At 38.1% G+C, this 27,665-nt stretch overlaps 3 protein-coding genes across 5 annotated transcripts in view; 2 read left to right on the top strand and 1 right to left on the bottom strand.

Moving 5' to 3' along the window:
- Positions 1-177: 177 nt before the first annotated feature.
- Positions 178-17,657, top strand: snx9b (sorting nexin 9b). Of its 2 annotated transcripts, XM_089022649.1 has the most exons (19): positions 178-488; positions 1,325-1,411; positions 2,722-2,796; positions 4,180-4,311; positions 5,552-5,629; positions 7,659-7,827; positions 9,973-10,096; positions 10,835-10,919; positions 11,021-11,146; positions 11,228-11,345; positions 12,234-12,364; positions 12,480-12,583; positions 13,541-13,644; positions 13,729-13,806; positions 13,993-14,069; positions 15,446-15,535; positions 15,635-15,749; positions 15,831-15,922; positions 16,622-17,657. In XM_089022649.1, the coding sequence occupies exons 1-19, from the start codon at positions 477-479 to the stop codon at positions 16,667-16,669; spliced, it is 1,845 nt and encodes a 614-aa protein (XP_088878775.1). In that variant the 5' UTR covers positions 178-476; the 3' UTR covers positions 16,670-17,657. The 2 variants fall into 2 exon arrangements, with proteins under 2 accessions (XP_088878775.1, XP_088878776.1); XM_089022650.1 differs by lacking the exon at positions 5,552-5,629 and having other exon boundaries at positions 179-488.
- The window catches only part of LOC148883619 (angiopoietin-4), an 11,896-nt gene continuing 1,599 nt past the window's right edge, over positions 17,369-27,665 (bottom strand). Inside the window, exons 2-9 of the mRNA XM_089022651.1 lie at positions 27,163-27,360; positions 26,865-27,080; positions 25,009-25,128; positions 22,952-23,066; positions 22,723-22,860; positions 21,354-21,570; positions 19,590-19,785; positions 17,369-19,513 (exon numbers count right to left, since the gene is read on the bottom strand). Coding sequence (XP_088878777.1) covers positions 19,367-19,513; positions 19,590-19,785; positions 21,354-21,570; positions 22,723-22,860; positions 22,952-23,066; positions 25,009-25,128; positions 26,865-27,080; positions 27,163-27,303 — 1,290 coding nt within the window. The 5' untranslated portion in view covers positions 27,304-27,360 and the 3' untranslated portion in view covers positions 17,369-19,366. The remainder of the gene's footprint in view (positions 19,514-19,589; positions 19,786-21,353; positions 21,571-22,722; positions 22,861-22,951; positions 23,067-25,008; positions 25,129-26,864; positions 27,081-27,162; positions 27,361-27,665) is intronic.
- The window catches only part of kcnk2b (potassium channel, subfamily K, member 2b), a 34,292-nt gene continuing 28,184 nt past the window's right edge, over positions 21,558-27,665 (top strand). For both annotated transcript variants that reach the window (XM_089022654.1, XM_089022653.1), the window contains exons 1-3: positions 21,558-21,593; positions 26,986-27,086; positions 27,223-27,339. The gene's annotated coding sequence lies outside the window, so the exon portion shown is untranslated. The remainder of the gene's footprint in view (positions 21,594-26,985; positions 27,087-27,222; positions 27,340-27,665) is intronic.

The following is a 27,665-nucleotide window of genomic DNA, read 5'->3' as shown; positions in this document are numbered from 1 at the left end:
CGTAGAACACAGCAATGTCGATATAGATGCAGTTGTTTTTTTATATCAACATGACTCTAACAATATTGGTTTAATTCCTATGCATATATTTTTTTCAAACGTGTTTTTAAAAGTGAATGTAAATGACAGGAGTGGAGGCTTCAGTGATCGAGTCCACCTTTCCGGTTTCCCTTCGGCGGTTGCAGGTCACTCCCTCCCCGCTACCAGTAAACTCGCTTATATACACACACCAACTCTGGACGTCTCAATTCCAAAGGGATCTCCTCTGCGACTGATCGTATACCCACTGGCTTCCCCCTTTTCAACATTTTTGCCAGTTCAAAGTGTTTGGTTTGCGGTTGTTTACAGAAACCGCCGTGTTTACGTCCCGCAGAAGAAAAGCGGCGGAAGGAAATGGCCAGCTGAGTGTTGTGGAAAAGCCTTCAAACCGACTACTGGGCCCTGCTTTTTTGTAATGATTGATTAATGCTTCGACTATGGCACAGAAGGTAAGATCAGTAACGTTACTAGGCTGCAAAAACCGAGAGTTTAACTTGTCTTTATTCCCGTTAGGCTGGCTGACTTGCAGTTAACCCACCACGCGCTTTATAGTAACTTTGAAAGTCAAAAGTTACGATCCGAGCCGCAAATATATAAAATATTAGAGATTCTAAATGTGAGATTGACTCTTAAAGGTAACTGTGCGAAGTAGTAGATGACGCTCACGTTTGACCATATGTGGAAAAATGTGTCATTAGGAAACAGTCTTGTGACATTTTACTACCTTTCAAATGCGGGTCACTTGCTAGTTGTGGGGCATGCTGGGAAATATAGTCTTTCCGTAAGTGCATGAAAGCTGATGGTTCACCCATTTGACAATTCAACGTTGTCATGCTTACAAGGTATTGAGTTTGAAAATAAAATAAAGAGCATTGCTTAAACAATTACTATAATTTAGGGTAATTTATTTATTAGCAACCGGACAAGTAAAAAAAGACATAAAAAATGCAAAAATTGAGTTTGTTGTCACTTAACAAACAACTTCCTGGTTCATGGAAGATGTTTATCAAATGGGGCGTGGGAATGCCAATATGACCAGATGTAAAGTGATGAATAATGTGTGCACTTGTGAAAAAGATGCTTCTTTTTCTTACATGTTTTTGGTTGAAACTAATCTAGATACAAATCAGCAGAAAACAGGCCAAGGGGGAACTAGTTTGTCCTGTTTCATCGTGAGTGCACTTTTAGACTGCTGCTGTTTTATGTTGATATATGTTAATGTTGCACCGCCTACAGAGAAATGTCTGAAAAAACAAACATGTGCCTTGTCTGTGTTTGTGCTCAGGCGCAAGTTTTATATGACTTCACTGCGGAGCCGGGAAACAATGAGCTGACGGTGAAAGAGGGTGAAACGGTCACTATCACCAATCAGGTGAGATGTTCTGGGTCAGCTTGTAATAGAGCTTCAAAAAAAAGCTTAAAAATTGCAGAATAAAGACACCAGTTTTTAATATATATCTTTACTGGGCAAGCAATAGTGGAGATACAAGACTGTCGCCCAATAAAATTACGAATGTCACAAATACTGGCCAGAGGAAGGAAGGAAAAGAACAAACATGATGTCATTATAGTCAGAGGCCAACAGTTCAAAGGTCCCTTTTCGATGTTGGCTGCACTGCATAGTTTTCAAAGTCAGTTTTTTAAGCTTTTTAGTTCAGAGGCGACTGCTGTGAACTCAACAACATACGCTTAAACTAATGAAGGCCTTAAAATAGTTTTTTTTTTTTCCGTATATATAAAAGATGTATGGCGACGTTTTTATGTGTCTATGTCGTTTCATCAAAACATATCAATGGGAACAAACAGGGTTTTTGTCATTGTCACTCAAGTTCCAAGAACCACAGAATATTGAGTTTTGGGACCACATAAACATTCAATGCAGCGTAAGAAACCTTAGACTCTCTTCTTTCATCAGAAAAACAGTTAATTCTTAAGTTATATGGGTCTGGAGTTATATGAGCTTGAATTGAGGGCGGCTGTCCAAAATGGAATGCAATACATATACAGGTAACATCCGATTTTTCGACCGAGTTCCGTTCCGACCAAACGGTCGTAAGTCAAACTGGTCGTAAGTCGAAATACATTCAAAATGTTGAATAGAACCCCCTTCCCCTCTGGTGCCATCACACAGTCGATTGCTGTGTGAGAGTGAGATGCTGGCTGGCCATAATTGTCGTACGCGTTGCCGGCCTGCTAGCGCGTTGCGGTGCCAGGCGTAGAATGAAAATTTTAAAAATAGGGTCTGGAGGTCATGGTCGTAAGTACAGGTGGTCGTAAGTCGAGCCGGTCGTAAGTCGGATGTTACATGTATATAGCTAAAGCTAAATTTGTGAATGGCAGTGAATGACTTAACATATGCTAACATTAGCATATGTTAGCATTTTGGAAAACCATTCACAAAAGACACCAAGAAAAATAAAAATCACAAGCCAAGTATAGAACTGATCGGTAACATTTGCTAAATTTATTTTTAAATACGCTGATGAAATAAAGCATTAAATTAAAATAATGTTGACATCTCTGTGATTTATATGTGTCCGCCACAGGGGTTCGTGATAATACTGGACATAAATTATTGTGTATACAAGGTCATTCATTGCTTGGGAATAAATCGAGATGTCAAACTCACCTTCCATTGGTTCATTGGCGTCTATCCAAAATGCTTTCTAATTTGGGTTACAGAACATTGGCGGCGGCTGGATTGAAGCGCAGAACTCCCGAGGGGATGTGGGACTGGTGCCTGTAGACTACGTAGAGGTGAGAGCAACACACACAGTTAAACATCACACATCCTGTAATGTCATCTAAAACAAAACCGGAAGTAAATACAGTGATACCTCGGTTTACGAACCCCTTGGCTTATGAACTTTTCCGTTTACGAATGTTAAATTTATGAAAATTTTACCTTGGCATACAAACTATTTTTCAGGATACACATGAAGCTGCCACAATGAGTGATGTGTCGTTCGCGAATGAGCCCGTTCTCCTAAAAAGAAAATGGCTGCCGATATTTTTTTGTGCTCTACTTCCCGCTCCCAGTCTTCGGTTAAAGCCACGTGATTGGTCAAGAACGCAGCAGTGAGGGAAGGTGCTTTAAACATTTGAGAGACAGGCAGACGACAGAGATAGAGTGACAAAATGGATACAAAACAGTGAAATTTGGACTCGTTTCAACATTGATAGTTCAAAGGCAGAGTGTAGACTGCAAGGTTAAAATTCCCATCCATCAGGCTCAGGCTGTACACGAAACAGAACACATTTTGATGAGGAATTAGGTAAAATTATCGCTACAAGGGATCATTCCTCAAGATGGTGAAAGAAGAAGGCTACGTTCCTCATCAAGTGTTTAATGCCGATGAAACCGGCCACTCCATTCCATCAAGCCATCAACGACCACCACAAAGGTAAATAAAACAACTTTATTATACAGTACAGTTTATTTCTTTAATTATAATACCATAGCACATTTATAATACATAAAATAAGGTATATTTTGTGTAGTTTTAAGGCTTAGAAATTATGTTTGATGAAAATTAGAAAGTATAACATTATGTTTTATGGGAGCCTGGGAACGGATTATTCTCATTTTAATGGTTTCCTATGGGAAATTAATTTTTGGGATACACACTTTTCGCCTGACACACTCCAAAGTATCACTGTAGCTCAGCATTTGCCCGAAAGTAAAAAATCTCAACAGGAAGTGCCTCCTTGAGAGTTTTGCTGATATGGTCGTCTCCGCACTTCCGTAAGGATGAGATGACATCACAGGTCCCTTATGGTGTGTTTAAAAGTCAAGGCTTGCTCAGAACAGATTTAGACATAGCAAAATATATTATTTGTCATTCTTTGGGGGTCCAGGGAGGTCAAGACAGACAGACAGAAAGCCCTTGAAGATTGTCCTTGGCATCATGATTTGTTATGAGGTTGCTATTTATCTTTTTTTCATAAAAAAAAAAAAATGAAAACACTGGCAGACGTGTTACTCTTTTTGCATTAAAATAAGCACAAGGTCTCCCTTTTTTTGTGTATAATCTTCCAATGGAACATTGTCCCGTTAGCGCACAGGAATGCACCTGTAAAAGTCATAAAGTCTCAACTTGGAATGATTTCCCCTTCTCTGCTCTAATTTCCCCATTGCAGCTTAACAATTCGGCGCTCCCGTCCTTCCCTGCGCCAGCTCCCGTAGCACCGCCCGTCGGCGTCGGAAACATCGGCAATTCGGATCTCTCCTTCTTCGACGCCTTTGCCCCTACGTCGACGCAGGCAAATCAGGTCATTCAGATACAGTGACACCTTGCTTTACGAACCCCTTGGCTTATGAACTTTTCAGTTTACGAACGTTAAATTTATGACAATTTTACCTTGGCATATGAACTATTTTTCGGGATACACTGAGTTGCCACACTGAGTGATGTGTCGTTTGCGAACGAGGCCGTTCTCCTAAAAGAAGATGGCAGCTGACATTTTTTGTTCTCTATTCCCCGCCCCCAGTCTTCGATTAAAGCTACGTGATTGGTCAAGAAGGCAGCAGTGAAGGGAGGTGGTTTAAACATTAAAGAGACAGGGAGACGACATAGAGAGAGTGAGAAAAAAAATCAACTTTGATAGAGAAACAGAATCACACTGTTAGCACATTAGCACATGAAACAGGAAAGGGAGACGACAGAGCTTGATTGCACTCCAAATTAAAAACAAAAGTGAAAAGGTGAGAAAATGGATCGAAAACACAGTGAAATTTTAACTCGTTTCAACTTTATTGATAGTTCAAAGGCAAAATGTCGACTGCAAGGTTAAAATTCCTATCAATCAGGCTGCACAAATAACCTGCATAAGCCATCTGTACAATTTGCATCTGTTGCAATGTCACAACTTCCAAGATGTACAACCCAGAGCTCCTTGAGACACTTGCAAAATTGCAAAAAGCTATCCATTTCATCAAAATCCATCGACCATCACAAAGGTAAATAAAACGACTTTATTATACAGTACAGTTAATTTCTTTAATTATAATACCATAGCACATTTATTATACTAAAATAAGGTATATTTTGTGTTCCAGTTTTAAGGCTTATAAAATTAGAAAGTAGAAAATTATGTTTTATGGGGACCTGGGAACGGATTATTCTCATTTTAATGGTTTCCTATGGTAAATTAATTTTTGGGATACACACTTTTCGCCTTACACACTGTACTTTTTTAACTTTGTTTAACCAGAAATGATATCTTTATTGCCCCCCCCCCCCCGCCCACTTTCTGGTTGCACATAAATGCAGAAGTGAGACGCCTTTTTATGTCATCCAGTTTGTCGTGTTAGCATTTTTTTAGCACTGCTAGAAGGAAATGAGTTGTTACAGGAAGTTCCAGGGAAATGAGTTTACTGCTGCATCGGTACAAATCTGGGCAGAGAAAGCGGATGAGTCATGGAATGCCCCCCTCCCTCCCTCCCTCCCACCCTCCTCACTCTCAAACTCAACCCTTTCCATCCCTCAACCTTCTCTTCCCTTCCCCCAAGGTGGACACTAGGCGCTTGAGCCCTCAGCCCGACACCCCTGACACCCCAGTTTCCCCCTACTTTACTTCCCCCGATGAGGTAACCGCCACTCGGGGATGGCCGAAGGGTTGAGCGGCATGATACGCCGCCCTCCCCACCCCCCGGAAAACCCACTCGGTCCTTCCCCGACATCTCTCTCGTTGCCTGTGCACAACTAAAATTAGCATGATCTCACGCTAACTTGATCATTGGCATTAACACGTGTAGATTTTGATTATTTGAATAAGCACTTTTGGGATTTTGATCAACGGAATACAAATCATTACTTTGGGGAAGAAATACATAGAAAGTTAGTTAGCTAGCTAATATGTAGCTAATATCTAGGAGTACCGGTACACATGGAAAACGAGGACAACAATAGTTAGAAAGCTAGATAGCTAACTAATAGACAGCTAATAGATAGTTAATAGATAGCTAGCTGGATAGCCAACTAGCCAGCCAGATAGCTAACATGTAGCAAATAGAGAGCAAATCGATAGCTAGCTAGGTAGCCAGCTAGATAGCCAGTTAGCCAGATAGCAAGCTACATTTCATTTATAAGCGCCTTTCAAAACTCTCAAGGTCACTTTACATTCACATGATAAGTTTTTCAATGGGTGAGCAGCGGTAGCCACACGCGCTAGCGTTCACTCAACACGGAATAACTCAAATAGTTACAAAGCTAGCTAGCTAATACATAGCTAATAGATAGCTAGAGGGATAGCCAACTAGCCAGCCAGATAGCTAACACGTAGCAAATAGAGAGCACATCGATAGCTAGCTAGATAGCCAGCTAGATAGCCAGTTAGATAGCCAGATAGCAAGCTACATTTCATTTATAAGCGCCTTTCAAAACTCTCAAGGTCACTTTACATTCACAGGATAAGTTTTTCTATGGGTGAGCAGCGGTAGCCACACGCGCTAGCGTTCACTCAACACGGAATAACTCAAATAGTTACAAAGCTAGCTAGCTAATAGATAGCTAGAGGGATAGCCAACTAGCCAGCCAGATAGCTAGCACGTAGCAAATAGAGAGCAAATCGATAGCTAGCTAGATAGCCAGTTAGATAGCCAGATAGCTAGCTACATTTCATTTATAAGCGCCTTTCAAAACTCTCAAGGTCACTTTACATTCACAGTTTTTCTATGGGTGTGCAGCGGCAGCCATAAGCGCCAGCGTTCACTCAATCCGGAATAACTCAAATAGTTACAAAGCTAACTAGCTAATAGATAGCTAGCTAGATAGCCAGCTAGCCACCCAATAGCTAAAATATAGCAAATAGAGAGCGAATAGCTAGATAGCTAGGTCGCCAGCTAGATAGCCAGTTAGATAACCAGATAGCTAGCTACATTTCATTTATAAGCGCCTTTCAAAACTGTTAAGGTCACTTTACAATCACAGGATAAGTTTTTCTATGGGTGTGCAGCGGCAGCCATAAGCGCCAGCGTTCACTCAATCCGGAATAACTCAAATACTGTAGTTAGAAAGCTAGCTAGCTAGCTAGCTAATAGACAGTTAATAGATAGCTAATAGCTAGCTAGCTGGCTGGCTTGATAGCTAAGATGCATTGTGCATTCTGAAAAACACTGTCAAAATATGGCGCACCTTGCATTTTTTTCATATTGTTTGTTTTCCTTTTATTTTAATAAGTACAAGTCAGAATTTATTATTAATTAACTACCAAGTTTGCCTTTTATCAGCCTCGAGCTAATCGAGACTTGAAATTCAAATATGTGCATGTCGAAGCCTTGAAGGTTTTCGATTGCATGCTCGGCAATAATCCCAACCAGCCCAAACCGAATTGGCTTCATTGAAAAGTACCGTATTTTCTAGAAAATAAGGCGCACTTTCAACGAATGACATATTTAAAAAGCTTTTATATACATAAGGCGCACGTGCGCATTATAAGGGGCACCTTCAATGAATGACATATTTTCAAACATTTTCCATACATAAGGCGCACCGTAAAATGAGGTGCATGGTCAGCTTTTGAAAAAAAAACAAACAAACAATCTTTTAGGTGCGCCTTATAGTGTAGAAAATACGGTAATTGTATCAATGGCTAATTTTCTGCATTTGACTTTGCAGGCTAACAGCAATGGCAACGATCCCTGGTCAGCGTGGAACACGGACACCTCAGCAGGCGCCCCCAATAACTCGGCGTCCAATCCGGAGGCAAGTCAAACTGGCAGGGCGGTCACGGGCGACTCGTGGGGCGTCGCCGCTCACGGTCACCCTCAGGCCTACCAGGGTCCAGGTAACAACACACAGATGTTTTTTTTTTTCTATGACACAAATGAAATATGGTAGCCATAAAAAAGAAAAAAGACAATCTGCAGCTGTCGTGATTTTTTTATTTTGTATTTTTTTGAAGCAAGTGGTGGAAAAGTTGGACTCACGCATGAGTCAAAGCAGGCAAAATGACGGCTGACCTCAATCCTCCCGTTTTGTTTTTGTGAAAGGAAAACAATATCGGAAACAAAATGAACAAACTTTCCCCTCTTTGTTTCTTTCTTTTCTCTCTTTTCCAAAGACATCTACTACCCCTATCCTTACCTTATCGATTACACAGGTATGCGATGCATGGTGTTAGCCACAAGCCCCAATTTTATTGACCGTATTTTCCGGTGTTTAAGGCGCACCTAAAAGCCTTGATTTTCTTGAAAAGATGATCTGCGCCTCATACGCAGGTGTGCCTTATATATGCAACAAGTTTGAAAATACACCATTCGTTGGGGGGGTGCCTTATACGCCGATGCGCCTTATACACCAGAAAATACGGTATTTATTTATTTATCCATTTATTCATTCATTTTTTTCTATCTATATATTTATTCATTCATCTGTTGATTCATTTATTTATTTATTTAGTTATTTGGTTATTTATTCATCTGTCTATATTCAGGGATTTATTTATCTATTTATTTATTTGTGTAGCCATTTATTTATTCATTCATCTATATATTCATTTATTCATTTATTATGTATCTATTTATTTATTTATTTATACACTTATCAATTCATCTATCTATCTATCTTGTATTGTATTGTATGTATTTATTTTTATCCATTTATTTATCCATTTATTTATTTATCCATTTCTTTATTCATTCACTCATCTATCTATTCATGTATTTATTATTATTTATTTGTGTAGCCATTTATTTATTCATTCATCTACATATGAATTTATTATGTATCAATGTATTTATTTATTTATACACTTATCAATTCATTCATCTATCTGTCTTTTCATATATTTATTTGTATCCATTTATTTGTTTATCCATTAATTTATTTATCCATTTCTTTATTCATTCACTCATCTATCTATTCATGTATTTATTATTATTTATTTGTGTAGCCATTTATTTATTCATTCATCTATATATTCATTTATTTATTTATTTATTATGTATCAATGTATTTATTTATTTATACACTTATCAATTCATTCATCTATCTGTCTTTTCATATATTTATTCATCCATTCATTTGTTTATCCATTTATTTATTTATCCATTTCTTTATTCATTCACTCTACTTCTACGCTACATCTATCTATTCATGTATTTATTCATCCATTTTTTTGTATATCCCTGTGTGATTTTTTTTTTTGATTTTTCATTGATTCATCTATCAAGGTATTTATTTATTTATTGGTTATTTATTGATCAATTTATTTACTTATTTATTTGTTCATTCACTCATCTATCTATTTTTTGTCTTCATTTATTTATGTATCCATTTATTTATTTATCCATTCATTTATGTATTCATTCATCTGTCGATTCATTCATTCATTTATTCATTTATTTATTTATGTGTTGAGGTGCAAATACTAAAACCATGTGACAACTGTTTTCCTTCATATTAACATAAGTGGTGAAAAGCTGCGACTGGTTTTCTATAAAAAGAAAATGGCGAGAGAAAGAAAAAAGTGAAATTTGCCCCAAACGGTGAATTCTATCTAACAGTAGAGGTGAAAGCGACTAATGTTGGCGATTAAACCATGCACGGGATGAATTTTGTTGCTTGCCAGAACGGTGTGATTTATTCGTGTCGTTTTAATAGCATATTTCCTTGAAGTCGTTCTGTTAAAACTGACTTGTGCCGTTGAAAAGGCGACTAGTCGCTCGGGGGGGCCCCGGATGATCTGCATAAAGGGACTGCACGACATGCTTTATTTGCTTTGTGGAGTTTCTGTGAAGTTTGAAACATGTTGCCGTCACCAAAAAAAAACAATCTAAATGTTGTCTTTCTCGTTTGTAATGACTTTTCCTAAACGCAGTTTTCAAACTGGTGCGCCAATCGAGACACAAGAAGGAACCTTATAGCCGTGCAACGACGCCTTTATTGTACACCATTTTTGTTCCACCATTTTATTCCATTTTGCTTCCAGGAGCCGAAGACGACGAATGGGATGACGAGTGGGACGACAAATCCACCGTCGGTTACGGCGAGGCCGAATCGGGAGATGCTAACGCCATGCAGCGAGGCGCCGCTCATGCCTCAATGAAACTCAAGTAAGGTGTCCCTTGATTGGAACATTTGAGGGTGTGACATACAAAATACTTCCAACCCGATTTTTCAGAATTTTCTTCATCCGTTTGCTTTTCATCATAAAAATAATAATAATTTTAAAAAAAAATGCGCATGCATCACATGTATGTTTTCTTTTAAGTGGTCATCATATGGCGACCTAAACCCTGTGTAATCTTTTAAATCATTCCTTCAAAATAAAAGCAGTGTCACATTTAACAGTGGCTTATTTAGCAGTCACAACAAATAAAGAAATGCAAAATTGTTTGCGTTTGACTGCCAAATATTTAAAAAGACATTTTCTGTGTAGCCTTATCTCTTGTTTCTATTTATAATTGTATTTTATTTACTATTGCATCTATGCTTTTCTGTGACTGTAAAGTGTCCTTGAGAGCTTTGAAAGGCGCTTGAAATAAAATGTATTGTTATTATTATTATTATTAAAAGCTAAATTAGTTGCGTTTGACTGCCAAGTAAGCCAACGTGGAGCCAATTCACTTGTGGTGAAAGTGTTATTTTACACAAGTGCTTTTATTTTGAAGGCCCTTTTTGGGGGGAGGCTGATGTACCTCAAACTCATCCCAGAGTTGCCAAATAGATGGCGAGCCTTTCTATTTTGTATTAAAAATGAACAAATAAATAAATACATACATAAATAAACATTTGTGAGTGTTTTCTTCACTTCATTTCAAATATCGCCTCACCATTTTGTTTCCATTCAGGTTTCCTGGGTTCTCAAAGTCCGGTCCGGAGTTGTACCTGCTGTGCAAGCAGATAGCAAAGGGCAAAGAAAAGCTGCCAATTTATGTGGGTTGCATTATTTTTGTCTGGAAATTTCAAGATACTTGAACATTTGAAATGACGGTGTGATTTCCCGCTTGAAAACTCCAATCGATTTGTTTCTATAGATGGGCGAGGTTGGCCCAGTGTGGCTTTACCCGGAATCGCAGCTGGACTGTGTGGTAGCCGATCCCAAGAAAGGCTCCAAGATGTACGGCCTCAAAAGCTACATCGAGTACCAAATTACACCCAACGTAAGTAAGCCCTTTCGCGCTTCTCTCGCAGCTTTTCCGTGTCCGCTTGTTTCGTTAACTGGCCGCGGTGGCTCATTTCAGACCACAAACCGACCCGTCAATCACAGATATAAGCACTTTGATTGGCTGTACGAGAGACTCCTGGATAAATACGGCTCGGCTATTCCTATCCCGTCCTTACCGGATAAGCAGGTGACAGGTTAGTGTCGCCCTTTTCTCATCTTTTATCACCATCCAAGTACAGTGATACCTCGGTTTACGAACGCTTTAGCTAACAAACGTTCCGCCTTACGAACGTTAAATTCGCGAGAATCTAATCTTGGAGCTGGATCCCTGAAATGAACAAGGAGCTTGAAATGGCAGCCAACTTTTTTTGTCCTCTATTCCCCACCCCCAGTCTTCGGTGAAGGCCGCATGTGATTGGTCAAGATCCGAGGTAGAGGAGAAGGGGGAGGGGTTTATTGATTAGCACATGAAACAGGAAAAGGGACACGACAGAGCTTGATCGCATTCCAAATTGTGAAAAGGTGAGAAAATGGATAGAAGACACAGTGAAATTTGGACTCGTTTCTACTTTATTGATAGTTCAAAGGCAGAGTGTAAACTGCAAGGTTAAAATATCCCATCAATCAGGCTCCACAAATAACCCGCCCAAGCCATCTGTACAATTTGAAGAGAAAGACAAGCACCTATTAATGAAGTTTCTAGTGTGTCTGCCTGCATCTGTTGAGACACTTTATGCAAAAAGCTACCCATTCCATCAAGCCATCAACGACCATCACAAAGGTAAATAAAACGACTTTATTATACAGTACAGTTTATTTCTTTAATTATAATACCACAGCAAGTTTATCATACATAAAATAATGTATACGTTTGTGTAGTTTTAAAGCTTATTTCGTACAAAATTATGTTTTATGGGTACCTGGGAACGGATTATTCTCATTGTTATGGTTTCCTATGGGAAATGAATGTTTGGAATACACACTTTTCGCCTTACAAACACTTTCTGGGAACCAATTAAGTTCGTAAGCCAAGGTATCAGTGTATATAATCTATTTTTTTGTTTATTGTTTGACTCTGCCAGGTCGCTTTGAAGAAGAGTTCATAAAGATGCGAATGGAGCGTTTGCAAGGCTGGATGAGCCGGATGTGCAGGCACCCGGTCATTGCCAACAGTGAAGTATTTCAGCTGTTCCTCACGTATAAGGATGAGAAGGTACTTTATAGTGTGTGTTGTTGGCGACTTTACAATATGTATTTTTCTCCGTGTTTACCATTCATTGTGCCGGATATGTGATGCAAAAAAAAAAACATGTGTTTAAATGGCACAGGATTGGAAAACGGGCAAAAGAAAAGCAGAAAAGGACGAGACGGTGGGAGTTATGATCTTTACCACCATCGAGCCTGAAGCCGTCGATTTGGATCCCATCGAAGTGTGAGTGAAAGGATCTCTCACCAACACTCACTGCGTTTAAAAAAAATATATTTTGGGCGTACAGTGGTAGCTCAGTTTACGAACCCCTTGGCTTATGAACTTTTCGGTTTACAAACGTTACATTGATGAAAATATTACCTTGGCATACAAACTTTACCTTGGCATACGAACTTTTTCATTCATGGACAGGTAGCTGCCTCAATGAGTGATGTGTCGTTCGCGAACGAGCCCATTCTTCGAACAACAAAATGGCAGCCGACTGTTTTTGTCCTCTATTCCCCGTCCCCAGTCTTCGGTTAAAGCCACGTGATTGGTTAAGAACGCAGCAGTGAGTGGGGGTGGTTTAAACATTAAAGAGACAGGCAGACGACAATGAGAGAGTTTCAACTTTGATAGTTCAAAGGCAGAGTGTAGACTGCAAAGTTAAAATATCCGGATCCACAAACAACCCGCACAAGACATCTGTACACTTGATGCAAAAAGCTATCAACCCAGCTAAACAGAACACAATTGATGAGGAACTAGATACAATTATCACAGAGAGCACCTACGAGGGATCATTCCTCAAGATGGTGAAAGAAGGTTACGTTCCTCATCAAGTGTTTAATGCTGAGGAAACCGGCCACTCCATTCCATCAAGCTATCGACCATCACAAAGGTAAATAAAACGACTTTATTATACTGTACAGTTTATTTCTTCAATTATAATACCATAGCACATTTACGATACATTAAATAAGGTATATTTTGTGTAGTTTTAAGGCTTAGAAAATGATGTTTTATGAAAATTAGAAAGTATAACATTATGTTTTATGGGAGCCTGGGAACGAATTATTCTCATTTTAATGGTTTCCTATGGGAAATTAATTTTTGGAATACATACTTTTCGCCTTACACACTCTGTCTGGGAAGCAATTAAGTTCGTAAGCCAAGGTCTCACTGTCCTTTCACACACAGAGAGCAGAAATGCGAGCACTTCAGCCGGTTCACCAAAGCGATGGATGACGGAGTGAAGGAAATCCTCACGGTGGGCCACGAGCATTGGAAACGCTGCACGGGCCGTACGTACACACCGCCGAAAAACCGCCGTTGATATTTTGACTCCCGGTTTTAAAATCCCATTTCCCTCCCTTGTGTGAATTCAGCTCTGCCAAAAGAATATCAACGAATCGGTAAAGCCTTCCAGAACCTCTCCTCCGTGTTCACTAGCAGTGGCTACCAAGGTACGACGCTAATGCAAAAATCCTCCATGAGGTCAATGTTTGGGGGGGTATCAGTTATTGAAGAAATTGCAAATGGAATCATTTGCATTGTCGACTTGTAAAAGATTGACACTTGTAGTGGACGTGAACGGGTTTTTGCATTTAAAATGATTTTTAAAAATTTTAAAAAGCATCTTCCTCCTATAGGAGAGGAGACGCTGACTGATGCCATGACGGCCGCAGGGAAAACTTATGAGGAGATAGCGCAGTTGGTAGCAGAACAGGTAGACGCTAATTTTTTCAGTGATTTTCCCATTTCATCTTTTGTCCTTCCAGGTTATTTCATTTATATATATATATATTTTTTTAACCCACCATTTCTGTCTTCACCCTTTCAAAGGGTGTCAAAGTCATTTTTAGCCGCGGGCCACATTGTAGTTATGGTTTCCTCTCGAGGGCCGTTATGAATTTGGGGAACCCATTAGAATGTTTAAATCCCTTCAAATATTACATATAGAGCACACAGCAAATTAATGAATAACTCGTTTTCAAATCTGAAGTCAAGAATAATGACTTTTATTGTGGTTGACATCCAAAAATATGAAATTTTGGTGAAGATTTTAGCAATCATCATGGAATTTAACAAGTTTGATTTGCTTTCGCGGGCTGAAAAAAATGATGTGGCGGGCCGGATTTGGCCCGCGGGCCTTGACTTTGACACCTGTGCTTTAAAGCATCCATGATTATAGTTTCTAAATCCGACTGAAATATTGTTGTTGTTTTTTTTTTTTTTTGTTGTTTTTTTTTGTGCCGGCTTGTGAAACTGGTCTTTTTATTTTGCCGCGGCATGAAGGAGGAATTGTGTGGTAAGATTCGATGATCCAGATTACGCATCTCAAGTCGTCTTTTGTTGACTTGTCATTGAGAATATTTTATTTAGATATTTTGGTATTTTATTCCATTATTATTCTATTAGTTTATTAGTTTGTCATTGATTTTATGTAAAGTTTGTTATTAATTTTTAATGTGTTAAATTTTTGTACTTTTAATTTTAAAATGTTAATTAAAAAAAAATGTTTTTAATTTTTAATTTACTTTTAATGTTTTTAATTTTTAAATGATTTTTAAGATGTAATTTTTGTCATTTGATTTTTTTTTATTTTGTTAACCTTTATTTATTTATTCATCTATTAATTATTTTATTGATTTGTTATTTTATTATTCTCTAGTTTGCTATTTTTTTTAATAGTTTTAATTTTTTTAGTGTATTTTTTTTTTTAATTTGTGACATTTTTAGTTATTTATGTATTTATTTAATTTTTTGAATTGTTTAAATATTTAATATTTTTTACTTTTTAATTGTTTTAATATTAATTAAATATAATATTTATTAATTTATGTATTTATTGGGAGTGGAAGGTATGGTATGGTCCCGTTGTTGAACAAATAGCAGTCACATTTAGATAGATAGAATCTCTTCTTTTGAAAATCCACAATACTGTGCACATATTAGCTTTTCCCATGGTTGCCACTTATCGTCTAGGCGGCACTTCCTGCTTAGATATCCCTTGACATGCTCAACAATGTTCTTCCTGTCAATTCTAATCTCAACATGTTTTTTTATTTTGTATCTGTGTGACTGTCAACTCATCTGATCCAGCCTAAAAAGGACCTCCACTTCCTCATGGAGACCAATAACGAGTACAAAGGCTTGCTCGGATGCTTCCCGGACACCATCGGCGTCCATAAGGTACAGCAGCCTCCATGTTCACAATGCTATCCGTTAGCTTTAGCATGAGGCTTTCGTGTATGGTGAACGGAGCTAAGTGGCTCCCTCTTATGCTTCCAGGCCGCCATTGACAAAGTGAAAGAAGGCGACAAGTTGGTCGCCACGAATAAAATCAACCCTCAGGAAAAAGTCACCATGGCGAAACGAGTTAGCACCATGTCTTACGCGTTACAAGGTACGACGCCGCGCTCGGCTAATCACCTTCCTCTGTCCGTCCGATTCTGACCGTTTCCGTCTCACTTGAATCTCCCCCTAGCCGAGATGAATCACTTCCATAGCAACCGTATCTACGACTACAATCGCGTCATGCAGCTCTACCTGGAAGAACAAGTAAAGTTTTACGAGACGGTAAAGAACAATTTTGTTCTATGTCATGAGCAGCCTACACACACACACACACACACACATTCCTGTTTCAAATGGTTTTGTGAGGTCCGGATAACTCCAGATAAAGGAGTGAGGACCACCATTGCTTATAAGTTTAGGGAAGAACTAGTGTTACATTTGAGCACTAAATATCACCCCATTTCCAACTTTAACTTCTTTAAAAACAAAGAAATAAAAAGTGGACTTGGAACTGAAATAACAGCACGAGCGAGGTTTCTTAATGGGTACATTCAAAGTCCTCACCCCTGTAGTGAATTTGGTTAAAATATCGTTTTACTTTTTTGTGGTATGAACTTTTTCCTCTCATTAACCACACACAAACACACACAGTGAGTAAAAAGTGTGTGTATCCAAGTGAAGTGAAAATACACACCAATGAAATCATTTCGGGTGAATTTATGAGGACATTTCTGAAACTTTAACAGAGGCATATATAGACCCTCTAGAAGCCTTTAGAATGAAAAACTTGTGAGGACCGGCCAAAATGTCCTCACTTGTCAAAAATGTCCTCATTACGTGTGGTATAAAATGTTAGTGGTCCTCACAAGACTAGTCATACAAACACACACACATTATTTGAATTCATGTTCTGCACAGCTAACCCCTAAACGGCCTTGTTTTTTTTTTGTTTTTTTTTTCACGCTCCATGTGAACGGCCAGATTGCTGCAAAGCTGCGACAAGCTCACAGTCAATTCACGACAATGTGAATGGATCAGGCAAGAAGTCAACATCCCAATTTTTCTCTCATACTGCCACTTGCGTGTGTGTGTGTGTGTGTGTGTGTGTGTCTCACTCTTTCTCTGTCTTTGTCCTTTAAAAAAAAACACTTTTCATCTGTCTTCATCTCCCAGACCGATTATTTTTAGCGCTTAAACGGTGTTCAAAATGGAGAGGATGATGACACGCAATTATTCTTCCCCTTAGCACTGGTGACGGGAACAAAACACGCAAAACCGTAGTTTACACTTGTGAGAAATAGCCAATGACAATATAGGCGCTTTAAAAAGAAACAAAAACTCCTTCGATTCACAATTCAGCAAATTTATCGCTAAACTACTTTTGTGCCTTTTCATATCAACGTGTATATTACACATATTTTCATCCCTAGAAAGAAAACAATGTGTGTGTTTGTGTGTCCGCCACTGCACTTCCTGTTCACATACCGGGAAGCTCCGCCCCTTCCCATCCTCAACTCAAGTGCCTTGCTCGGTTGAACTGGTTAGGAAACCAAAAAATAAAAATTAAATAGAGCAAAGGCTTCAATCAATTCCATTTTTTTTGTTCATGTACTTCTTGGACGTTTACATTTCAAGAACGAATACGCATTTAATGACCATGAATGCATCGCCACCACCTTTAATCAGAGTTTGGTGTTTTTATATAAGAGCCTGTTGAGCACGTATGCATTATTTTTTTTTTGCTTTTTGCTTGCAATCAATCTCCCTGTTTTTTTCCCCCATGTAATACACATCTATTACATATGTATAAATACATATTTAATAAGCACATTGACCGGTATCGTAGGTGCATGCGTACAATGTGAGTGAGGCCTGTTAAGACAGATCGAATGCAATCTAGCCTTATCGTCATTGTGAAGGCGGAATTTGAAGGTGAATTGTGCATTGTCACGTGCGCCTAATGAAGTAGCCGTTGAGTGTACAGTGCATATAAATAAATATACACTATTCCATCAAATGCCTTTTTAGTCTTTTGATTTTGTGCATCAAGGAGTGCAAAAATATTGTAGTTTTATGAGGCAATCGTTTTCCTTTCCTTTTTAGGCTTTTTATGTGCAGACAATCCTCCTCTTGTTCTTGTTTTCAATGAACAGTGAGGCCCTTATTCGCGCAGAGCAGATTCTTGCGTTGGCGATACAGTGGCGAATAAGAATGAGGGAGGAAAGGGTCAATCATGGGGGTCTGTGCAGTCGTTTCCAAATGGGTGGGTGGGGTCAAAGAGGCCTTTTTAGCTCTGAATGAGGCTCTCGCTGTCAACAGGTGCGGCTGGAGACAAACACGTCATTTAAAGCGGATGTAAAGTGCAAATGAGTTGGGCACACCGTGTAGAATACTGTTGATTTTAAATTAAATACTGTCAAAAATTATAATTAGGGATAAAAAGTACATAAAATGAGGCCTTATTAAATTAGCATTTATAATACTAATAATACATTTCATTTATAAGCGCCTTTCAAAACTCTCAAGGTCACTTTACAGTCACAGGATAAGTTTTTCTGTGGGTGAGCAGCGGCAGTCACACGCACCAGCGTTCACTCAACCCGGAAGTAACTCAAATACTGTAGATGGAAAGCTAGCAAGCTAGCTAATAGATAGCTTGATAGCTACATAACTAATAGCTAGCTAATTATTAATAATAACAATAATAATACATTTCATTTATAAGCGCCTCTCAAAACTCTCAAGGTCACTTCACAGTCTCAGTATAAGTTTTCCTGTGGGTGAGCAGCGGCAGTCACACGCACCAGCGTTCGCTCAACCCGGAAGTAATTCAAATACTGTAGATAGAAAGCTAGCTAGCTCATAGATAGCTTGATAGCTACATAGCTAATAGCTAGCTAATAACAATACATTTCATTTATAAGCGCCTCTCAAAACTCTCAAGGCGTTCACTCAACCCGGAATAACTCAAATAGATAGAATGTTCGCTAGCTAGCTAATATATAGCTAATATCTAGGAGTACAGCTACACATGGAAAACGAGGACAACCTGAAATAAAAATGTATTTATGTGAAAATTATACGCAGTTCCATGTCTGAGAAAATAAATTCTATTAAAGCGAAAAATAAATTCTATTAAAGCAATAGCTGAACCCTGGATATCATGGAGATTTTTCCAAAATGAGACAATGAGGCACTCTAAATAAAATATCTCAGCCAGTCCTCACTCTTCTGCCTTTTTCAGCATAACGTACGTACACTCACGACTATCAACAAGGAGCTCGAAAGCGACAACATCAGCAGATTTGAGTTAAAATTGTTATTTTTATTGTTTTCATATTGTGATTCGTGAAAATCCATCTGCGTCAAAAAAATGAGACAAAAATATGATAATCTACCATCGTCTCTGTAAGACGACTTTGGCTTTTTGTATTAAAATACTCATTTCTTATTTATTCAGCTGCACTTGTCATTTTATTCGATTTTTTTCAAAGTACAATTTCCATGACACCATTTTTTTCTGTTGCTATATATTAATATAAATATGAATTAAAAATATAAATATTAAATATGAATAATTCAAGCACAAATGCTTTGTTGTTTTCTGACTCTCAATATACTAATAAAAATGAAAATATCTAAAAGTACAAAAAAAAAAAACAGTCATCATAAAAAGTGTCCAGGGATTAAGTACTTGTGTGTTGTTGTTGCCATGGTAACAGATGCTCAAGGTGACCGATGTTTCCGAAAAGCGCGCGGCCGGATCATCATGGTGACTTTGCGTAGCGAATAATAGTCCGTGTCCCTCCACGAGTGCCACACAATCCCGTCGGGGCCCAGCTGACCTTTGGCCTTTGGCGTGTAATGGCCTCCCTGTGGGACGCAAGCACTGTTCAATTGGCGTTTGGGAATAAATACTTCAAAAAAACTGTCATGCTTGGAAAGTCACCCTGTAGTAGACCCCGTTGAGATTGGCATAGAAGCATTGGCTGTACCACCATCCACCGTGGGAGATCTCAGCGCAGATGTCGCCGCTGTCCGGAGTGCTGAAACCGTGCTTGTCGTGGTACCAGGCGAAAGAGTCCGCCGCGCTGCCGCTGAACCCCGACACGTGCAAACGGTACCGGTGTTCCTCATCTTCTACACTGTGACACATGCAGAACAAACTCATTCATTAGTATTTTATTTTATTTTGAAAACCGTGGGAAGGATTAACGGAACCCTGAAGATGGCGGCGCTCCATGGCTTTTGGATTTGTGATCAGCACAGTTTTTTAAGAGAAGATAACGACTGGAAGTGAGTAATACCCACTTCATCTGATCCCCACCCCCCAAAAAAAGTATTTGCAAAGATTTTTAAACTATTTACACTTGATGTTGTTAGCACAAACGTCTCCAAATCAAGAACAAATACAAAATGTGTTTGGATTTTTTTTTTTAAATTTCTGCATATATTTTTAGTTATCTAGGTTGAAGGTTGAATAATGATTGTTTTCCATTTTTTTCCCCAAATGACTTAATAATAATAATAATAATAATAATAATAATAATAATAATAATAATAATAATAATAATAATACATTTCTTTCATAAGCGCCTTTCAAAACTCTCCAGGTCCCTTTACAGTTACAGGAGTTTTTTTTTTTCTGTGGGCGAGCTGCGGCAGCCACACGCGCCAGCGTTCACTCAACCCGGAAAAACGTAATTATTATTATTATTATTATTAACAACTCAAATAGATTGGACTGGATTGGATTGGGTGTGTCGCATCCACATTTCACAACAGCAAAGTCACGAAAGGAAGAGGAAAGGAAAGAAAGAAGTAGAAAACAAAATACAGGAGCAGCTGGAAAGGCAGCCACTCTCTCGCCACCATCTTGAAGTGAAAAAAACAAAAAAAACTAAATGACAAATAATAGAAATATTATAGGCTAGCACATATATGCAAATTTCCCCATTGAGGGACAAATAAAGGTTTTCTGATTCTGATATATAAGCTATCTCATAGCTATATAGTTAACTGAATGACATGCTATAAGGCTAACTACATTTTTGTTAGCCACTGTAACGTTATGCTCAGATTAAACACCACAAAAAAAAAACTAGCTTAAATATCATTAGCTTTGTAAAATATTTTGTTTTGTTTTTGTTGGCATGGATTCATCAGAAAACTGGCCGCCTTTGCCCAAATTAGCTTTATTATTATTCTATTCCTGAAATGAAAATTATTAATAAATTGCTGCTGTGGACTGCAAATGTCCCCATTGTGGGACGAATAAAGTTTTTCTGATTCTGAAATATCTATAATCAAAATTGTGAGGAAAAGTTGATTTTTTTTTTTTAACTTGGGCTATTATTATATTGGCTGCTCTTTTTTGAATTGTACACTGTAAAACCCAACAAGTTGAAAGTACTCAATTTTTTTATGGCAACTGATTACGTCAAAATTTTTGAGTACAGTTTACTCAAAAGTTTTGAGTAACCTGTAACCTGTTTTGAGTAACCTGTACAGGTTACTCAAAACTTTTGAGTGAACTGTACTCAAAAATTTTGACGTAATCAGTTGCCATAAAAAATTTGAGTACTTTCAACTTGTTGGGTTTTACAGTGTATTTATTGTTATTTTTTTTTCACGAACACAATATTTCGCGAAGCTTAATTTAAAAGAACCTTTCGGATTGTCAACACTGTTTGTTTCGATTGGGCTTCCCAACCTGAAGTGCTGATAAAGCGCATGCTTGTGTTTGTTGCTCCAATCCTCCAGATCTATTCGCAGGCTGTAATCGCCCTGCTCGCTCAATTCGTGGATGTGGTCGTTGCCCATCCAGAATTCGGAGTGGAGGTCTCCAAAACCGTCCCTGTATTCGCGCCAGCTGCGGTCAAAGCTCACCGAACCGTCCACCCGCCTCTGGATCACTGTCCAGCCACCACCTGAGCATAAGCAAAACGTCACGGTGAGTACCTGCTCTTGTTGTTTGTTTTTAATATGCCATTTCACATTGTATTGTATTGTATTATTAATAGTCGGTTTGTTTCCTATCAGAATGAAACATTTATAACAGTTTGTGCGGTGAGCGTTGGGACGGGAAAGGTTGCAACATTGAACAGAATTTGCATTCAATTTGGTTGCATTGGTGACACTGACGTGCACTTAGCATTTCTTAGCATTTTTGGTCCAATTAGACAGTGAATCTTATCGCTTTATGATTTACAATACAATGCAATACATATTGATTTATATAGCGCTTTTTTGAAAACAGCTGAAACTGTATCAAAGCGCTTAAAATGGACAACGAGCACATACAGGAAATAAAGCAGTGACAAAGATAGAAGAAAGAACCAAAATTAAGTAAGTAAAACTTGTACACAAATAAATGAAAATTCGTTGTACTAAGTTCATCCTGTCTACTTGATATCTAATTTAAAGCAGATTCTTTACTTCCAGACAGTGTATTGTAGGTGTTCAAATACCTGACATGTGAAAATTATTAGTTATTATTCAAGGAAGCGTAAATGGGCTCTCAAAATTATTGCAGAATCTCAACATTCTTGTATTTTTATGACAATTGGATATTATGGTACATATTTCAGCAAAATGAAGGCAAATTTCCACTAGTTATTTGCATTTGTGGACCATATTAAAAGGCATGGCGGGCCGGATCTGGCCCGCGAGCCTCAGTTTGACACAGTGTTTCAGATTCAATAGCGCAATCAGATGTGATGAAAAAATAATTAACAGAGCCGCTCCTTTAATCAACCGCATTACAAATTATTCAGCAAAAATAATAATAATAATAATAATAATAATAATAATAATAATACATTACATTTTAATTGAAATATTTGTTAACATGGACGGGGCGAGGATTGTTCATATGAAAAGCTGCTCTGGTAAATTGTGGCGACCTTTGACACGACGATGGGGACGTGACATCATGATGTCATCATTTTTCTGTCTTACGATTGGTCGGTCGGATGGAAACCTGTTTTTCGGCAATATACATTTGTTGCCATCTGTCGTAATGAATGATGCGTTGTAAAATGGTGACACGACAGCGGTAGTATCTACAGGTACAAACTCACCGTCAGTGTCCATATCGCAGTAAACCTCCAGCGCTATGCCAGCGAGCGACGCCACCACCGTGTAGACCCCTGACCTCCTAACGCCGTTGTAGTAGATGGAGGCGCAGTCGATGGGACAGTTCCTCATATGATGAATATCTACAAAGGAAGGCAAATATAGCAACTCAATGGGTGTGAGGCACCTTCTGCTGGAAGTCGCTTGTCGTTTTTTTAGAAAGATAGAGCGAACTCGGGTGCAATGCCTGCTGGGTACTCATGAGGGAGTTGGGCCGGACGATGTTGATTAAACATCCGGGGCTCTTCTTCACCGCTTCCACTAATCCGCTGAGGTTGTGAACTTGGTTCTAAAAGATGAGACGAGCGTCGGTGAAATGACTTTTCTGCATACGTACTGTAAGTACTACAGTACCCCCCCCCAAAAAAAAAAAAAAAAAACGAGTCAATATCAGACATTCTAGGACATATTGGGACATAAATGTCCCTGTCTAGTCAAAAATAAATGGTTTGTAAATTTTGACAGACCACAGATAGGAGTGTTGCTATCAAACATGCTAAGTGTGAACAATTACAAGAAGAAATGAATAAATGAAGGGATAAATTCACAAATAAATAATAAATAAAAGTGGGAGTAAATGTATCAATAAGTAAATCAATAAATAACCAGAGGGATAAATAAATGTATAAATGCAGAGGTAAATAAATAAATAAAGGTGGAAGTAAATGCATAAATGAATGAATGAAGAAATGAATGAATAAATAAACAAACAAATAAATAAATAAAGGTGGAAGGAAGTAAATGAATGAATGAATAAATAAATAAATAAAGGTGGAAGTAAATGCATACATAACTGAATGAATTAATTAATTAATTAATTAATTAATCAATTAATCAATTAAATAAATAAATAAATAAATAAATGCATAAATAAAGGTGGAGGTAAATGCATAAGTGAGTGAGTCAGTGAGTGAATGAATGAATGAATAAATAAATAAACAAACAAATAAAGGTGGAAGGAAGTAAATGAATGAATGAATAAATAAATACATAAATAAAGGTGGAAGTAAATGCATGAATGAATGAATAAATGAATAAATGAATGAATGAATGAATGAATGAGTAAATTAAATAAAGGTGGAAGTAAATGCATAAGTGAGTGAGTCAGTGAGTGAATGAATGAATGAATAAATAAATAAACAAACAAATAAAGGTGGAAGGAAGTAAATGAATGAATGAATAAATAAATACATAAATAAAGGTGGAAGTAAATGCATGAATGAATGAATAAATGAATAAATGAATGAATGAATGAATGAATGAATGAGTAAATTAAATAAAGGTGGAAGTAAATGCATAAGTGAGTGAGTCAGTGAGTGAATGAATGAATGAATAAATTAATAAACGAAGAAGTCAATAAATAAATACATAAACATATGTGCATAAATTAATAAACAAACAAATGAATAAAAACGTTTCTAAATGAAGAAATAAATTGCTGAATAAATAAATAAATAACCAAATAGCTAAAGAAAGAAATAAACGCAGACATAAATACATAAATAAATAGATAGATTAATAAAAAACGCTAAAATATATAAATATGTACATCAATAAATTAATGAATAAACAAACAAATAAATAAAAATGTAGATACATTAAAAAATTAATTCATAAATGCAGAAGTAAATACATTAATAATAATAATAATAATAATAATACTAATAATAATACATTTTATTTCAAGCGCCTTTCAAAACATCCAAGGACACTTTACAATAAAATAAATAAATAAATAATAAAAGTGGAAGTAAATGCATAAATAAATAAATAAATAACCAGATAGATAAATGCAGAAATAAATAAATACATAATAAATACATACATTAATTAATAAACAAATGAATGAATAAAAACATTGCTAAATGAATAAATAGATGTGCAAATAAATAAATAACAAAATAGATAAATAAATCAACAGATTATAAAAAATAAGTAAAAAATAAATATGTACATAAATAAATTAATTAATAAACAAACAAATAAATACAAATGTAGATAAAAAAAAATAAAAAATACATAAATGTCGGTGGGGTGATGGGGAGGTGGATTGATGAATGAATGAATGAATGAATGAAAAAAACACCCTAAAATATCACATTACTTTTCCACTCATTCCCTTCAATGTAACATTCATGCACTCCAGGTCAACAATGAGGCACTCTAACGCAACGGCACACTCAATGACAACCGATCTGTTTTGGACGGCGGATCCATTTTGAGTTCAATACCTGCAAGTTCAGGATGAGCGTTCCTTGTAGATGCAGCAAGCTGGTGGCCTCGGCGTAGTGCGCCTCCAGCTCATGGAAACGACGCTCTAAGGTGGCGTTGAAATGACTCGCGTCGTCATGCTGACACCGTGCAAAACAACACGCCGTTAGATTTCCTCGTGAGGACAATCGGCGCGCATACACGCACACGTGCCCCGGAGGCCATTTTGCCGGGCCGGGGCGCGACATCACATGTCACGCGAGTCCACCTTTGGCTCAACGCTGTGTTTTCTCATTGGCTCGGTGGATCATGGCTCATGAGGCTAATCTTGTTAGTTAGCGAGGTCAAGGATATGTTAGTGGAGGGAACGGGTGGGAGTGGATCATAGTGTCCAGACACCGGTGACAGAATTTAGACAGGAAACAGATCCCACTTCTGACAACGGCTTGGTAGGATTGGATATCATGTAAACCACAAGTGTCAAAGTCAAGGCCCGGGGGCCAAATGTGGCCCACCATATCATCTTATTCGGCCCGTGAAAGTGAATGACATTTGTGAAATTCCACCATGCTTGCAATGGTAGATAGCAACATGAGCCAGCATTCACTAAACCCGGAATAACTCAAATAGATAGAAAGCTAGCTACCTAGCTAATAGATAACTAATAGCGAGCTAGCTAGATAGATAATCGATAGCAAATAGACAGCTAATAGATAGCAACATGAGCCAGCATTCACTAAACCCGGAATAACTCAAATAGATAGAAAGCTAGCTACCTAGCTAATAGATAACTAATAGAGAGCTAGCTAGATACGTAGTCTATAGCAAATAGATAGGTAGCTAATAGATAGCAACATGAGCCAGCATTCACTAAACCCGGAATAACTCAAATAGATAGAAAGCTAGCTACCTAGCTAATAGATAACTAATAGCGAGCTAGCTAGATACATAGTCGATAGCAAATAGATAGGTAGCTAATAGATAGCAACATGAGCCAGCATTCACTAAACCCGGAATAACTCAAATAGCTAGAAAGCTAGCTACCTAGCTAATAGATAACTAATTAATAGCGAGCTAGCTAGATAGGTAATCAATAGCAAATAGATAGATAGCTAAAAGATAGCAACATGAGCCAGCATTCACTAAACCCGGAATAACTCAAATAGCTAGAAAGCTAGATACCTAGCTAATAGATAACTAATAGCGAGCTAGCTAGATAGGTAATCGAGCTAGCTAGATAGCTAATCAAGAGCAAATAGATAGATAGCTAATAGATAGCAACATGAGCCAGCATTCACTAAACCCGGAATAACTCAAATAGCTAGAAAGCTAGCTACCTAGCTAATAGATAACTAATAGCGAGCTAGCTAGATAGGTAATCGATAGCTAATAGATAGCAACATGACCCAGCATTCACTCAACCCGGAAAACTCATAGATAGAAAGTTAGCTAGCTAACTAATAGATGATTAATAGATTGCTAGCTAGATAGCTAATAGATAACTAGATAGCTGTCACTCGAATTCCAGGACCCACGGAATATTGAGTTTTAGGACTACATAAACATTCAATAGAAACCTTAGACTGTCTTCTTTCATCAGAAAAAAAGTTAATTCCTAAATTATATGGGTGTGGAGTTATATGACCTTGAAATTGATTTATATAGCGCTTTAACAACAGCTGAAGTTGGAACAAAGCGCTAACATGGAAAAAAAGGGAAATACTTCCCCTTGTGGAATTGAAAAGAACATCGCCAGAGGCCATGGCCAGCGCTTTTTCAGCACCCAAGCATGAAAAAAAAGTTGGGAATTGCACTCCTATGTAAATTCATGAATGGCATTGAATGAGTTAAAAAAAAGAAGAAATCGTGTTTCCACCTGCAGCTCAAAGGCCTTGATGCGATGCCGGTGGTTACGCAACTCCTCGCGCAACTGCGAGATGGTCTCCTTCAACGCCGCCATTTGCTGCTTACGTTCTTCGTTCTCGTGCAACCAATAGGAAACCTCGTCCGTGCAACGGAACATATCGGGACAGCGTTGCTCGTCCAGCTGCGGAAGCGTGGCCACCAGGCGACACATGCCGTCCTCCATCGACTGCAGGTTGGTGAAAACGAGACAAAATCCAACGTTAGCGTTTCGAAATCGTAATATTTTTTTTTTTTTGTCTTTGCGTGACCTGGTTGGTGTATTCTCCGCATTGGGAACCGCCGCCGTTGCGCCGCGTGGTGGCGTTCAGCTGCTCTGCCGTTGCCCCCGAGAGAAGCATCAGGAAGGCCCACAGAGCCGAACCCCGAGTCGGAGGTTCAGCTCGCCGCATGGCTTCCTAGCGATGCCCCGTGCTCGACTTCAACGGGTGAGGCTCCGCTGACTTAGCCTAGCATGAAGAAGACGTTTGACATATGTATCAAAAGCACTTACATCCCGGGTTAAATTACTACAGTACGCATACAGTGGTGCCTCGAGACAAGTTTAATTGCGTGAACATGCTTGTAACTCAAAACTTATATGTCTCAAATCATCCTTCCCCATTGAAATGAATAGAAATGCTGTTAATCCGTTCCTGGCTCATTTACTACATTTTCTGCTTCAATTAAATAGCTTTGTGATGCCTCTGGTTTTCACAACTTGGCCACTTGGGGGCAGTAGGATGCAGATATGAACCTTCTGTACGTGGAGGTA

Source organism: Hippocampus bargibanti, linkage group LG19 (assembly GCF_051943395.1).
Source record: "Hippocampus bargibanti isolate YZ-2025 linkage group LG19, ASM5194339v1, whole genome shotgun sequence".
In the NCBI taxonomy this organism is placed as follows: Eukaryota; Metazoa; Chordata; class Actinopteri; order Syngnathiformes; family Syngnathidae; genus Hippocampus; species Hippocampus bargibanti.
The sequence above is the reverse complement of the archived record's forward strand: the minus strand, read 5'-3'. Positions and strand labels throughout refer to the sequence as shown.